The sequence below is a fragment of the Sinohyriopsis cumingii genome, chromosome 7 (genome assembly GCF_028554795.1).
Source record: "Sinohyriopsis cumingii isolate HCF-2022 chromosome 7, ASM2855479v2, whole genome shotgun sequence".
NCBI classification, from domain to species: Eukaryota; Metazoa; Mollusca; class Bivalvia; order Unionida; family Unionidae; genus Sinohyriopsis; species Sinohyriopsis cumingii.
The window spans coordinates 123,226,317-123,243,262 of record NC_142967.1 but is presented as its reverse complement, the minus strand read 5'-3'; the positions used below and the strand labels follow the sequence as shown (position 1 = coordinate 123,243,262).

Here is a 16,946-nt window from a genome sequence, read left to right as displayed (position 1 = left end):
AATTATCTATATGTATGGTCTTAGATTCAGTATTATTATTAATAGCATAAATTAATATGTTTATCTGAGTCAGTTTTTAGTATTTTGTAACTGAAGTATTCATTATCCAGATTATTGTTTTGTAAATATCATGATCTTTCTAGATCATTTCCATTAGGTAATTATTTTGTTCGGAAAGTGCTAATGATGACTTGAGGTCAAGTAGAGTACTATATATAGTGTAACTGAGAGGATTTTATCAGTTCCTTGAAACTTTATTATATGTTGTACCTAATATTTCGGCTGGAAATTTTATTTCTTCAAACTTTTGAATTTAAGTGATTTTTGTCTCTTGAAATACGAAAGTGCTCTGATACAATTCTTGCATAGAGAATTCACTGTAATTTGTAGCGTATTCATACCAGGAATTATATTTCTGTGATTCAACAAAAGACTGTTGACCCATCAACACACTAGGAGCTATAACTGACAGATCATCGCCGTCAGTGTTTGGATTTATTCGGGACTTTACTGAATTGTATTCAGAGCTTTAATTATTAGGACTTGTGTCTATAATTCTTGGATTGTAGGGGGATTTAATTAGCAATACCGTAGGTTGTTTTTTCTCATTTTCACTTTGTATTCTAGAAAAAGAAATGAAGGATATTCTAAATGTATTACCGTATATATATATATATATATATATATATATATATATATATATATATATATATATATATATATATATATATATATATATAAAACTGTGTTATCACCAGTCCTAATTAATAAAGTTCTTATTAAATTCCAGTGGTATTCCAAATAATATCTAGCTCTGAAGATTTTGATGTGCCTTTAGACTTGAATGTACTAATGTACCAATGGCCTGAAGTGTGTCATTTTGGGAACTGTCTTTAGATGAATCACAATAATATAATCCAATATATCCTATTTTGAATTCACTATCATTTCAAATCAATGTTTCTGTCCAAGAATAGTATTGAGGACTTTGCAATTGCAGACAATAGTGTTACGTATATCTGATTTAATTCATTGTTGCCTGTAAGCCTTAAAAATTTATTTTTGTTGTACATGCTATTATAATATAATCTTGTTTACGTGATTTGGAAATCATTTCATAAAATAGTTCGACCTTGACTTATTCATTTGGTAAACACTTAAAGCTGACCTAGTTCCCGACTTTTCAATATTAGTAACAGCCACGTAAACAAGTTCATTTTTTATTTGTTTTTATTGTGAAAATAATAGAGACCTGATCGAGGCTGTATTGGATACGTGACCCTAGACTTGTAAATAGTTTTTAGTGAAGTAAACAACTTTTTATTTTATTCTTAGAGTAGAGTTTTTGTCAAGGCCATGCTGGGAGTAGGTGATGTAAACATGTTCACGTGACCCTCATACGGGTACGCATTTTGCGTCTCAAGATTACTGTATAACCATTGTTTTAGAGAAATGATCTCAGTCGGGCTTCTAAACACTTGTACGTAGAGGTATTTCTTTTGTTGTGTCATTTTGGGAATTACATTTCAATTTTTATCCGAATTATTTGGATTCTCAAATATTAATTCGTTTCTCTGGAAATATTTTGAGTGCTCATGTACAATTAGTGAACAATGAAATTCCATTAATTCAAACACCAGATTATTTCTGTGTTTACACAAGGAATTGTAGACTTCAACACACTACAGGATACAGCATACGTCATCGCCATCCATGCTGGATTTTTCTTCAGGATTCGAACTTTAATTCATTAGAACATTTCAATGTTAGGACTTCCACAATTGTATTTGTGGATTATTCTAGGATTCTTTTTGGAATTGATTCTTAAAACCGTAAGTTCTTATTTTTCATTTTTACAGTATTTTTCCAAGGAAATAAATTATTTGTTAAATTTTTCAAAGCTTCTTGTTTTCACTCTTTCTTGTGTTGCTTTTTATTCGAATCTAAACAAGTAACAATAATCATTTGAATAAATAATTCCTGCTCAAATGAAACGTTGATCTAAAAGATAAGCCTGATTCGGCTTAAAGATATTACAGAACGGAATAATACTTTCTAGAAAAACAAAGCTACAATACAACTAAGACACAAAAGAAGAGCCAGGATGTAGGACACATGTTCATTTCCAGAACAATCTTAGCTATAATTAGGCATGGTCTGTTACTAAAATTATAATAGAGAAGATGGTAAACATAATATCCTTCACTCAGATGAAGGTAATGATCCAAATATTTAACCCAAACTCTTATAAAGATATTACCTCCGTATTATTTATTTACCAAAATAAAAACTTCAGTGTCTCAAGTCAAGAATAACATGAAGCTTGTTAAATATATTTGTTGTAACCGTTTTCGACATATAAAAGCATAACAACACTTTCAATTATACACACATATGTGCCCACGTATATATATATATATATATATATATATATATATATATATATATATATATATATATATATAATAAACAAAATATTTGGTATTACTTTCTCTTAGGTTTTCATATTTAAAATTAAGTGATCTTCTGCGTGAAGGAGCAAGGTATACCAGCCAAATTGTCGCCGAATGAACATGTTAGTAATTTTTAGAACACTTGTAGAGATTTCTCCAAATGTTAGCCTTAAAAATTAGCTGGAGAATGACCCCATCAAGGTCAGCTCAACATGACTTCAGTCTACTACCCACATCAGATAAGAATTGTCACTCATCGTTAATAGGTACCAGCATCAGAGGATGGTATTAAATTGTGTCAGTTAACACTACAAACATAAGTTAAACATAATACAAGAGCAGCATTTATGTATTGTCCATCATATACGTATTTAATTCCTGTTTAATACCATTTATTAGTAAATTCTGTGTAAACCACTGAAATTTACTTTTCTTGAAAGAAATTTATAGTTAGCAAAACCTTTAAAGATCTTTTAATCAAAACCGATAGTAAAGTATAATAATGAGAGTTTCCTTAGTTTTATTAGAGTTTCCTTATTCGAGGCATTATATTTTAATGATTTTTTGCTCACAAAATATAAAATAGATCTTGCATCTGAAAAAATCTGATAGTGATTTAAATCAACTTAATTATTCAGTGTCTCTTTTAAGTTGGTGAAAATAAAGCAACTTTAATTTGAATAGATAAGCAAAAATGGAAATTAAACCGACTACCCAATATGCCATTCTGCCTATTAACTGAAGCATGCTTTCTGACAATATATATCAACATGCCCATTCCCTCCTCGACTTCATTCTAATGATAATTTAAATACTTGTATTTAAAATATAATATGATAATATCTGACGCATACGCTTCAGATTCAACTGAAATCACACACACACACACACACACACACACACGTAAGCACACTACATGTTGTATTAGATTAACGATAAAGATGAACAGTGGGAACAAAAACATGATGAATGAAGTGGGAAAAAATTAACTTTCCAAAACAATCTTTTGCTTAACTAAACGTTATTTTATTGTTTGTATATATATTTATTTATTTATTTATATTGATGTCTCTGAGTGTGTGTGTGTGTGTGTGTGTGTGTGTGTTGTGTGTGTGTGTGTGTGTTTTAGGGACCCCCAAAAGTTTATTTTGACACCCAATTTTGATACCAAAGTTTTTTTAGTCATTCTGAGCCCAATTCTGACACCAAGCGGATTTTTGACTCATTTCTCGAAGATACACCGATATATATATATATATATATATATATATATATATATATATATATATATATATATATATATATAGATTCTCCTTCTTTAACTTCAGTTGCAATATAACAAGGCCAATCTATCTGAGTTAGCTCTGCCTGACCTTAAATTAAATTTTGGTGCTCTCTGAAGCACACACACGCACACATGCGTGTATTTAAAATGTTTTTCTTAATGTATATAGAAGAGTAACCCATTTTGACAGGATCGTTCTAAATTCTTTCCTCTGCCTGTTGATTTTCTCGCAAACTCATTTCATTCTTGCTAATATCTTAATCTTTCTCTCCTCGAAACAACAGCTCCATAACAAGTTGCATTTGTATTTCCATTTAATTTGTAACTAAATATACATGGCAATTATACTTGCCTAACTATCCCTGTAAAAGTATTTTGTGGAAATAATAAAAAATCAAATCCATTCATATTAGAAACTATGATTTCAGTAAATGCTGGGTATAGTAAAGTACTTATTTGCGTTTGAATATCTCTCTCTCTCTCTCTCTCTCTCTCCTCTGGTCCTTAAGGAATTATTATAAACACGTTATCCTACCCAAACTAGTGCGTGAAAAATATTTTACTCATGTCTCAAGTTACCTCGATAGTCAATAATATTTCATGTATGGACGTTCCTTCAGTCAAAACAAATGAATGTTACTTCTAGTGTTCGTCTGAAATGTGCCGGTTGCGTAAGATGTTGGTGAAGGGCAATAAACATTTTTGTGTGTGTCAATAGTCCAGAGTCAATTGTTCTACAATGAGTGTATATTTTATTTATTTATTTATTTTAAGTAAGGTTTCTTAATCTGGGGTATCATTTATCACTAGACATTTCGAGTTATATTGTAAGATGGAGAAAACTTATGTGACGATTTAACCGTTAAAATTGTCCACCATTATTCTGCAATGTGCACATTCCCTTATGATCTTCGCCTAACGTTTATCAGCACGAAAGTAATGCACTAAGAAAGGTAAATTCCATTGGATAAGAGTGTTTACATTAAGAAAAAATACTTAGATACATTGCACCAAAAACGACAGTGCGATAAAAGCACTGCAAAATCGATGCATTAGTCCTGACTGACACGTGGGTTTCAAATATAACCATGTTGCTATACACGAATATAATGCATACATTGAAACGTTTACTCTCTCTCTCTCTCTCTCTCTCTCTCTCTCTCTCTCTCTCTCTCACTATACCCGATCGCTCTCTCCAAATAATGGTCCAATTTAGAAAGTCTGCAAATACTTTGCTGTAAATTGCTTATAAAAATCATTTAAATACAGTCATTAAATTATAAATTCTAGTTATAAATTTGTTAATCTAAAAGTAATTCTGATATCGAATTGAATTATGTAGATAGCTTCTATTAATCCACAAAGTAACCGTGCCTGTGGGATTTTTTTTTAATACTCTGTGCCAAAACAAATATGTTGTAACCATGGCCGATTTGTATTACGCCCGATGTCAGTATTTATCAGGTCTGCATAGGCATTTACAGTCCTAGATATTCATTTCTAATAATTCTGACTGAAAATAAATATTGTGATGTTCCCCTTCCTCTCTTCATTTTCCACTTTTATTTGCAAACGTGTATGTATGTAAAGACGTATGTATGAGTGTGGCAGAGTATGTGTATGTATGTATGCATGTATGTATGTATGTATGTATGTATGCATGTATCTATGTATGTATGACTGACTGACTGACTGACTGACTTTATTTCCTCTTTAAAAAGAGATTACATCAGATTAAACAAATTCAGAATAATACAAGATCATAAAATAGAACAGAAAAGTGACAAAGATACAGTAGTAATACAATTGTAATACTGTGTAAGCTACCGTATTGACAAAACGAAATATCTCAATACCTGCAATTATGCAAATCTGCAATCATTTGGCGGAGCATGGGACTGATCTTTTAATATTTGCTTGATGATGATAATATTTCGAAAAGTTAATACGTCTATAGTGTTATGTGCTTAACGTTAAGTCCGAGATAGCAACGAAAATGAAATGTAAAACTTATAACAGTGTAATTCTATATGTAGTTTCTTTTCTTCATATGACGCATGTATTTATGCATATATATACTTGTTTGCTCGTATGCGTGCGTGCATGCATTTATCTATGACTGACTTCATTTTCCACTTTTATTTGCAAACGTGTATGTATGTAAAGACGTATGTATGAGTGTGGCAGAGTATGTGTATGTATGTATGCATGTATGTATGTATGTATGTATGTATGTATGTATGTATGTAATTCTGTATGTATGTATGTATGTATGTATGTATGTATGTATGTATGCATGTATGTATGTATGTATGTATGTATGTATGTATGCATGCATGTATGTATGTAATTATGTATGTATGTATGTATGTATGTATGTATGTATGTATGTATGTATGCATGCATGCATGCATGCATGTATGTATGTATGTATGTATGTATGTATGTATGTATGCATGCATGCATGCATGTATGTATGTATGTATGTATGTATGTATGTATGTATGTATTTATGCATGCATACATGTAGGTAGGTAGGTAGAGAGGTAGGAAATTAGATAGGTAGATGTGTGTGTATGTGTGTATGTATGACTTTCTTAACAGCTAAGCATTTGCATACATTAACGCTAGTAGAGGTGAGTCTTGGGTTATATATGAAAGGTTTAGTGTGTCCAAGCCAGAAGGTCCTATTGTTAAAACAATGTATGATCTTTTAGCTTAAGAATTTAGTCAACTGGTTAATGGGTTTTCCTTTAGCTGGATAAAAATGCACAAAATATGGATCTGCACATATAATCAAAGCGTACCGTGTTGCAGGTCCTTCATATGTTCGATCTGTCTGAATTGTTATATATATATATATATATATATATATATATATATATATATATATATATATATATATATATATATATATATAACCTAGCCTAGTTCCGTACTTCGCCCCTCACAGCAACACACTGAAACATTGTCACACAATTGCAAATATTCAAACCAGTTTGGAATATATATTTTCAGTTCATCTTGGGCAAACAAAGCACGTCAATGTTTAGACAACCGGTCTAGACTTTGTTTTCCTACCTACTTTGTTTTCTTATAGCCTCGTGACTTTTTGAATCGATTCCAGTCTAACGACAGGGCTCGACAAGAAAAGAAACTTTGGCTCAGTGCATAACTTGCCAGTAAATATTTTCGTCTTCATTTACTTTTTAAAACCACTATGTGAACAGCTGTATTTTAGAAGATAAATAAACTAAGAACTTATCTTTTTGAAGGACATATCAAGGGCAATGCAACTAGAATCAGTAATACATACATATATATATATATATATATATATATATATATATATATATATATATATATATATATATATATGTGTGTGTGTGTGTGTGTGTGTGTGTGTGTACAATGTTAGCCATCAATGTGTGTGTATATATATATATATATATATATATATATATATATATATATATATATATACATATATACATAGATAGATATACATACATTGATGGCTAACGTTGTACATATTATTCTTATATGTTGGTATGATTGTGTCCGTGTGCATGTCTGTATGTCAAAATGTGCATCTAGAAAATGCTTCTAATAAGATTTATTGCAAATGTTTCTCAAGCAAGTTGTATTCAAACATTAAGAAATGAATAACGCCGCTTATGTCAACCCTCAGTTTGAACTACTAAAAAATATCTGCTTTGTGACTGTGTTATGAAAAAAGGTCACGCATTATAACTTGCTAGATATCACTCCACTTACGTATTATTATGTTAAACCTGCCTGAAAGGCCAGCTGTATTACACACCCATCTGTCTTAACATGCAAATCCTGTCTGCACCAAAAATTGTTATAGTCAGTTAAAATCTCTGTGTGTGGGTGTGAGTGGGTGTGTGTATCTCTCTCTCTCTCTCTCTGTTTCTTTGTATTTTATTCAAACATTAAGAAATGAATAACGCCGCTTATGTCAACACTCAGTTTGAACTACTAAAAAATACCTGCTTTGTGATTGTGTTTAGAAGAAAGGTCACAAATTATAACTTGCTAGATATCACTTCACTTACGTGTGAGATGGTTTATATTCACATGTTAAACCTGCCTGAAAGGTCAGCTGTATTACACATCCATCTGTCTTAAAATGTAACTCCTTGAAGGTTTTTTGCACCAAAACTTGTTATAGTCAATTAACCTCTCTCTCTCTCTCTCTCTCTCTGTGTATGTGTGTGTGTGTGTGTGTGTGTGTGTGTGTGTGTGTTTATTTGTATCTTTGGTGAAATATTTTCTTTATGCTATTACAGGTAAGTGGGCTGATCCATCCGAAAAGTTTAGATTGAATCCAAAAGCGATGATGACACAGCTTGAACTTCTTTGATAACATTTACGTTTTGGTGATATTTATAAACTTGACTTCGGTGACCTTGACCCTAAAGGAGAAATGATAATTTCTACCCGTGTTCTAGGTGGCAGAGGTCACGACGGCTATTCCTTCCAGCCAAGCATAAATAGTTCTGAAGTAAGTACACAAAGTAAAGTTGCAATGTTGTCAGTATTTGTTTCGTGAGCTGAAGAAAGATTGTTGGATAATGCGTAGGATTATCAATAGATGAATAAAAACGATCATACCCCAAAGATATGTTCCGCAACTTTTCCAGAAGTTTGAGTTCTCCTCCTTAAAAGTTCAGTGGCACAAATATAACCCTCATATTTTATCCAATTTCGGAGGTTTTTAAGTTTGAGCTCCCAATGGAGTTTCAAACGCAAAAAGGCTTAAACATCGTGTCAAAATTTAATATATGCGTTACATTAACGTTATCACTATTATGTATTGTCAGGGACAGTATAGATCAATCGCGCGTTGTTGCATAAGGAAATTAAATGCCATCAGCAGCATCACATGCCCTGTTCTTTACCCACCAGTATAAAAACACCTCGGTTTAATGCAGTAAGAGTTAAGTCGAAACACCTCAGTTTAATGCAGTAAGAGTTAAGTCGAAACACCTTAGTTTAGTGATGCAAGAGTTAAATCAAACCACCTCAGTTTAGTGTTGTAAGAGTTAAGAATTATTAATTAGCATTATGGTACATAATGTGTTTTCACTAAACCGAAATATAAAGTGCGAACCATGTTAGACAGATGACACCAATGGCTGTCTGGTGCTTTTAATGTCAACATATGACATGATAGACAATGAGCAAAGTGAATCTTCGTGCTGTGATCTGTTTATCTAATTTAAAACTTGGCACTGTTCGATAATATGTAACTTCCAGAAGCGTATTTGATTTCAGAGTTGATAAACATGAATATTTGTAGTGACTAGAGAAAATGTTGGCAAAATATTTTAATACGTTTTATATTACATATTAGTCATACTTCTGGCTAGTTTCTGGTCTTAATTGTGCACTTTTACAATTACTATTAATTTAAGATGATATCCCAACAGTGGCATACAATTCTCAGGCGGTCATTTGCACGTTAAAAGCTGGAAACTAACGTAAAAATCAAAGGCTACGAAAGAAATGAATAAATTCAAAATATAAGAAACCTGGAATACTTTAAACTTGTATATTGGCTTTCAAATAATTTTCCCATTTTCTTTTCTAGGATCGTAAGTAATTGATGGAAAAGACGATATAGGCTTTGAACACATTAGAAGTGAAACTGAATGGTAAATATTATTCTCTGGAAACGATGTCCAAAGAAGACCAAAAACAGCTTGTAGATGATTACGTCTTATTCAAGGATGAAGACAGATTCATTGGGATTTTCTGCATTATCATATCTTTAATGAAACAGAGAAAAAGCAAATTCCACATATTTAATTTTCCACTACATCACTAAAAGGTAGCCAAAGAGAGAAAATCATCAAGGAGACTCAGAAAAGAATCAGTTGATAATGCTATACTCCAAACTTTTGGGTGGGGGTGGACTTCCTTATTTTGTTCACTTTTGACCATCCCATTGCAAACACTGATCAAGTGAATACAACTTTTTTCTGAGATGCTCCTTGGTATTGTTCAACTATTTTCATCTTTATGATCTTGAGTTGCTATCAGTACTCCTTTCGTGGCCATCTTCATCGCAATAAATTCTAGCCACCTCTAGGTAAGGTGTGTCAGCGCTGGTATGTTATATATGTAACAACTGTCCATGTATCGCCTTCCCTCTGCACACAGATTTCGTTGCTTTACTGTCAAATCGCAGAAAACCTTTTTGCAACGGGTCTTCTTCAGCTATAAGGAGCATGTCTTCGCTTTCTCTCACACATTTTGCGAGTTTCTTTTCTCAGCCTAAACACTGTCTTCTGCATTCAAGATGACCCTACCCCTTATCTTCTTAGGAAGGTACGGTATGTCTATATCCGTTTTTTGGGGGGAGTACTGTACTTTTTGATGGATAGAGTTTTCCTGTGTGTATATGATGATCTAAACTGTCCAGATGTAAATGGATTTAATAGTGTCGCCACAATTCAATGTCGAGCGGATGATTAATTTATCAGTCGAACATTCCCTTTTAAATTTTATTTGCGCTATGCTCCATGTAATCTTCCTTTAGGATTTACACGTCTTAATACCGGTTGAAACTTCAGCTTACTTCATTCTTATTTTGACAAACATAAGTTGTCAGGGTTTAACATGTTCCCCAATATCAGTACCTGACCTGGCGTACACAGATTACCTTAACTTGTATTGCATCATGCTTTATACATATATTTATCTCTCTCTCAAGCACGGTGTTACGGCATACCTGCGTTACCTGCCATCCGCGAACATTTGTCTTTTGAAAAATGCATGCTGAAATGATAAATTTATCAGGAGACTCTAGCTTGTATAAGGTTGTGGGAAAACTTATACATTCCTAATGTTGGTTTGACTGCGCATGTCTGAATATAAAGGATATTTTATTCGAGATTAAGTTATTTTCTTTTTTAGAAACAAATAATGTTTTCATGGCAGTTGAGAACAGGTCACTAATTATAACATTTAAATGGGGGAACATTTTCACTTTTACAAGTAGTTCATCAGGGAAAGCAAAATCTCTTTGGAAATATTTTGTGCTATGTGAAGTTTATAGCGAGAATATAACTCTGATCAAGGAAGATTAGGGTTTGCTCTGTTTAACTGGAAACAAAATGTTTCAATATATGTGCTTCTTTTGATTAATAAAAACAACGAATCATACATTTGATACAGACTTATATTCGAAAGTGAAAATGTTTTGTTTACAAGGAAGAATTTATTTCCTATGGACAGTGAAATTGGCTTTGAAGTTATAATAATTTGTGTGATAAACTTTGCGTGAGTTTCTTAGCAAACGTAGTGTTACTTATATGAAATCTTGTTATTGTTCGAATATAGTCAATATTTTCAAATTACTATGTAAATAAACGATTGGCTGTTATCAAATACAGGAAAATGTCTAAATTGTACTCGGACGTGTTCCGGAAATTTTAGATGCAGCAAAATTGCACATTTTAATGAACAGGTTGAGACCAGCAACTCATCCATCAATATCAGCACAGATTTATCGGAATAGTACATTATGCCCTGTTTCTTAAAAATCGATAAGTAAACAATGGAGCCTGCCTCGAATAATATCTATATTTACCGAACACCTCTCTATAATGAACGCTTTCCATAATTCGCAATGAACATTCGATATAACTTTTCTCTGCATAAAGGAAATCTATCTAACGTGGACAGGGGGCTCGGGTTTTTCTTAAAATACATAATAGCTTACACTGTATATAAAGAGCAGTATACACGTTCAAAATATGATGGGTATTGCGTTTGCGACACAAGTTTGCCATGTTTAACCTGTTTTCATGCTAACCTCTTTGAAGCACAAAAACACTCAGTAATACTGGATATATGGCTGTGGAGAAGGAGGACAGTGTCATTTACGAGAAAGGATACCTTTACATGTGTATAACTATTTACATAAACGTCTCCATCTTCACCATCCGCCACTCAGTCCCTCCCATTATGATCCAAATGTTCGTGTTTTAAACACGTTTCCTGACTATAAATAAATGTATAAATAATGTGTGCATAACATTGTAACAATAAATCTTGATTTATGAGCCCGTAGTTTGTTAGAAGACAGAATTTAAAATATTGATGAAACACGAATAGTGTCTTGAGGCTTTTTACGGCTATACTCGAGAATATTTGTCCTTAGGCAAGTTGTATCTCATCTTGACCGGTGAGGGGAGTAGACTGGAGTCATGCTGGACCGACCTTGTTTAAAAACAAACATTTGGGGAAATCTCTACAAGTGAGTAGTATAAACTAGTTTCATAACAGAAACTGGAATAAACTGGTATTAATATTCAATCGAATGACATAAGGTTTCGCCGTAACGAATTTTATTAGTTTGATTCATATTTGGTTAAAAATATTATTGTCCTGATCGGATTTTCCTGAGGAAATGGATTATAGGATCGCAGTAACAAAAGATGTACATAAATTTAGAACATACGAAAGAGATTTTTAGTACATATATTTTTATATCTGCTCGTTTTTATTTTGAACGAGCAAAATGTGTTGAAACCGGAATTAAAAACAGGACAATTATAAGCTTACTCACGGACTGGGAAATATTATATATGTGTCAGTCTCTCAAATCCATTGGGAGGTACGGTGGCTCAGTGATTAGAGTACTGGACACGCTACCCAAAAAGTACGGATTTAAATCCTATAATCGGATCAGCCTGAGTCGGCTACCATGGTGTGTCCCTCAGAAAGGCACTTTACTATACTTCTATACTTTGGCACTAAATAACCTACTTGTTTTGTTTTGCGATAAAATATAAATAATCAAAATTAAATATAATCGAATTATGGTGTCGAATCAATCAACAATTTGTTTGTATTATTTACGTTTCTTATAGAATATTGTAAAGGTAGTTATTCATTCCTAACTTAAAGCATGGTTAGAATATTTGTTTTATATGTTACGAGCCTATGCTCTTAAAACAAAATAAAAGAAACGGGCGAAAGACAACAAGCTTTGTAAAATTTAACAAATATACTTATTTCCCTAGAATACAAAGTGAAAATGAGAAGAAAAAAACTTACGGCATTGCGAATTAAATCCCAAAATAATTCAAGAATTACAGACACAAGTCATGTAATTTAAAGTCCTGAATAAAATTCAGTAAAAGTCCAGAAATATCCCAAACTGAATTCGATGACGTCTCTGTGGTAGACTTGAAGTGCTGATGTGTCAACAGTTTTTTGTCGAGTCACAGAAATATAATTGCAGGTTTTATTTCAGTATAAATTCCTTTGAATGTCTCTATCCAATAATTTTATCAGAGCATGTTTGTATTTCCAGACAAAATAATCATTTGAAATTAAATACTTTGAAGAAATTAAAATTCAGCCCAAAATGGTCACAATGTAATATAACTTGAAAGTGCTAGATGTTAAATCACGAATGGCTAAGTCCTCACAATTACAAGATTATATAGCTGACCTCAGGTCACAATTTGCATTTCCTAACAAAAAATAACATTGCCTAATGGAAAATAACTTTCTAGAATGATCCTGATGTTTACAATATCAAAACCATAACCTGTAAAATTCACTTAGAAAACTCCAAAACTTTGAGCCAAATCAACATATTTGCTCTTCTATTAATAATGATCCTGATATTAAGCCCATTAACATATAAAATAATTTAACTATGTATTAGTTGTTGACATAAAATGAAATAAAAAGATATGATAAACGTCAATCAGGTCAAGCAGAAATGAACTAAATATATATAACACATATGTTATCCTTACATTTATTATAATAAACTTTCTATGTAATATTCCAAACCTTTTTAAGTCTTTAAAATGAAAATGAACCTTGTCCTAGCATGGATATCTTTCACATTTTGCTGTTATAGTATCATTCTAAACGTTCTTTTTACTCGATCTCCAATTTCCAAATTTCACGTTACATTAAGTTTTCTACAATCTTTATTGCCTTAAAGATTCCCCAGCAGGTTTTTTAGTCTAAAGAAAAGAAATTGTTTCTAAAATCAAGATGTCAGGAATATCCTGAACATATTCATATACTTATGCAGAAATAATTAAGTATATTGGTGAATGTAACAATACTTACAGTTTGTCCGGTTACGGAGCGATCCCCAATCACGACAATACACAGCAGAATACCAGCTCGAAACATCCTTGTGTTTCTAGGTTATATTTGCTGTAATAATAATAATAATAATAATATACACGCATCAATAAGAATCAATACATTTGCTTCATAATCGTCTGGAACAGACCAGTCTAATTTAAGTCCATTCAAGATAACTGAGAGCAAGCTAGCACACAAGAACATGCAACACACATGCAAGAAAATACATCTCCACGGCCGACTAGACCTAGTCATTCATTAGGTAATGTTTCAAAAATGGTAAACGACTCTTAATACGAACATAGGGTAGAGTGAAGAATGGGAAGAGATGTTAAATCTTTCATGGCAGTTCAACATCAATACCCAACACTAAACTTAATAAAGTCGGGCAAAAAGAGTAACATCACACATCTAAGACATATATGTAAAAGAGTAAAACATGAACCCTAAATGCAGCGCACCAATCACAACTGACAAGAATATCGTCTTCTACGGAGAATTTAGAATAATATCTTACAAACTCAAAATCAATCTATAAGAACTTCAAGTAATATAGCAGGCCATATTTAAGGGGTTACTTTCTAACCAGCCTTGCTAGATCGAAACTTTCTGTTATATTGATGTGCGTTCCCGACTGCGAGACAGATGAACCTGGTTCGATTCACGATCGCGATAATGAGAGTTTGTCTGCCCTGCCATTATATTTGTGGTTTCCGACTCGATAAAGTAAGTGAGAAGTAGTATAGCAGTCTAGACATATGAATCCATTTACTAATCAGCCAAGCTGCTTTTGTACTTATAGTCTAATGGTATGTGACCCCGACTGCGAGACAAACAGTGTTCGATTTATGGCTACAACAGTTAGACCTTGTCGTCCTTTTCTTACATTACCAAACCTGAAAATTCCTGGAGATATAGAAAAGGAAAAAAAATCCTAAGGTCACCTTGAGAGTAAAATAATAAAAAACGGGTGAATTCTTCCTGGGTAAGACAGATGTAGACTTCAACTAATATTGCAAGATCTGATGTTAGTAATTCTACAAATAAATAAATAAATAAATTTAAAGTTTTGAAAATAAAAATTAATCTTGGTCAAATAATTTAAGGCACAGTACAATTGTATGTAGAAAGACACCAACGACAAATACATTGCATATATATCATTTACAAGAAAACTCGAGACTTTATTACGAATTAATCTGCGAAAGTGAAAGAATATATGCATTCTTTTCGGATACGGAAGAACAAAATTGTGGATATTTAGAATTAGAGAGGGACACAAAGTGAGAGCATTGTAAAATATAAAGTCGTTTAAATTATGAAAAGCAGAGATAGAGAAATGGGGAGAGGACACAAATTGTTCAACGAATTTTAGACCCCTAATCTTCACTATGCAAGATAAGGTCTAGAAAGCAAACTTTTAATTTTTGGCAATATGCAGAGGATATATGTATTTAGAGGAAGACGTGAGAAAACATGGAAAATAAGCCACGTAAATAGTGATGTGCACATACACAACATCGTCAGAATGATCACTTTTTTCCAGGTGTAAATCTCAAAGATATTGCAGACAATTTCACTATTGGGAGAAGTAAATTAAATAATTAATACAACCCTGTAGGATTTAAGTAGAATATATTTACCATCACTCCAGTGCCCTTTAACGAACACCTACAATCCAAGTCCTTAATCCCCAACCCATCCCCCCAGACTCAATAATATTTGTAAGAGCATCGAACAAATCTAAACATTTGGTCAAAGTATAATCAAACGTTTTTAAGCATCGATTCCAAATGGTCCAGGATTCGTACCTTACATGGCTTCTTCACAAACAAATAGATGAAAAAGCGGTATTGTGTCGATGACTATTTGTAGAGAGCGCTGACTATACTAGTTGCGACACGTTTGAAACTTGTCTTAAAAATACAAATAACATCTCTATTTCCAAAAAAGCCTATTTGCAAACAGTATGAAAATATAACAACTTTATTATGAGATTATATTGCTATGAGGTACTGAATTGCTGCGCAAGTATGTTTTTCCTCACAAGCAGTCAATTTCGTTTAAAATGGTGAATTAATTATTTTCAGATCGATACATATAAAACAATTATCATAATTACTCATGAGTATTAATCACAGACAGCAATATATTTATGTCGTAATTGAAAATTTAATAACGAAAATTGCTATTAATTAGGGGCAAAGAGTACAACATTATTTCAAACACTCGCTAACTTTTTAAGAAATGACTATGGCAATCCGGTCGAAACGTTCTCCTGCATAAATGTGTAGATCACGAGGTCCAGATATTAGCAGCTCAAATATTCAAACAGAAAGACAGACAGATGATATTTTACCTTTCTGATCAGACGTGTTAATCTCGCAAAATCAAGTGACGTTGTGCCTGTATTACTCTAGTGATCAGGCTTTTTGAATTAACCAGTTGCACGTGATACTTATCTCACTATCGTGATTAATGTTTTCGTCCATTGATGACCGGGTACCATACACATAATTTTGCTCGTTGTATGCATCTAAAGATCGTTCTAACTTAAGCACGACATAACGTAAATATCTACCGTATTCATTTCACTATATACACTCAGTTAAAAAGAAAGAACTTCAATGAGAAGATTTATTGTCAAGCAGATCAATTCCAGTCCATTTGATCTGGAATGAATATGTTTTGGTATTTTTTTTCGATTCGACGAAAGTTTGTGATTATGGACTGGATTCATCTGTGCAAATTATACATGAAATGCATCGGATTGAAGTGGCGCGGGAGAAGCGTGTTTACATCTGTAAATGTGTTTCTGTTTCTGTCATTGAATGTTTGAAATCATATTGTTGGGAAAATATGAAGTCTTTCAATTGCAATTATGAAAAGGACGCTATGGAATTTAATGCTTATTTCATTTTAAATGCAGTAAGGAGGATGCAATTGCACAATTTCGAAATGTGTAATCCAGATTGAAAACCTATGACATGGCTCATGTAATTCGGATTTGCAGAATTAAGAAAATACTTTTTGAGGAAATTCAGGATATAAAACTG

General features: G+C 32.6%; 1 protein-coding gene across 1 annotated transcript in view; it reads right to left on the bottom strand.

The window, feature by feature from the left end:
* LOC149796058 (uncharacterized) overlaps positions 1-16,341 on the bottom strand; it is a 159,205-nt gene extending 142,864 nt beyond the window's left edge. The window contains exons 1-2 of the mRNA XM_089964167.1: positions 16,250-16,341; positions 13,870-13,959 (exon numbers count right to left, since the gene is read on the bottom strand). Of these exons, the coding sequence (XP_089820293.1) occupies positions 13,870-13,935 (66 nt within the window). The 5' untranslated portion in view covers positions 13,936-13,959; positions 16,250-16,341. The remainder of the gene's footprint in view (positions 1-13,869; positions 13,960-16,249) is intronic.
* Positions 16,342-16,946: the final 605 nt, after the last annotated feature.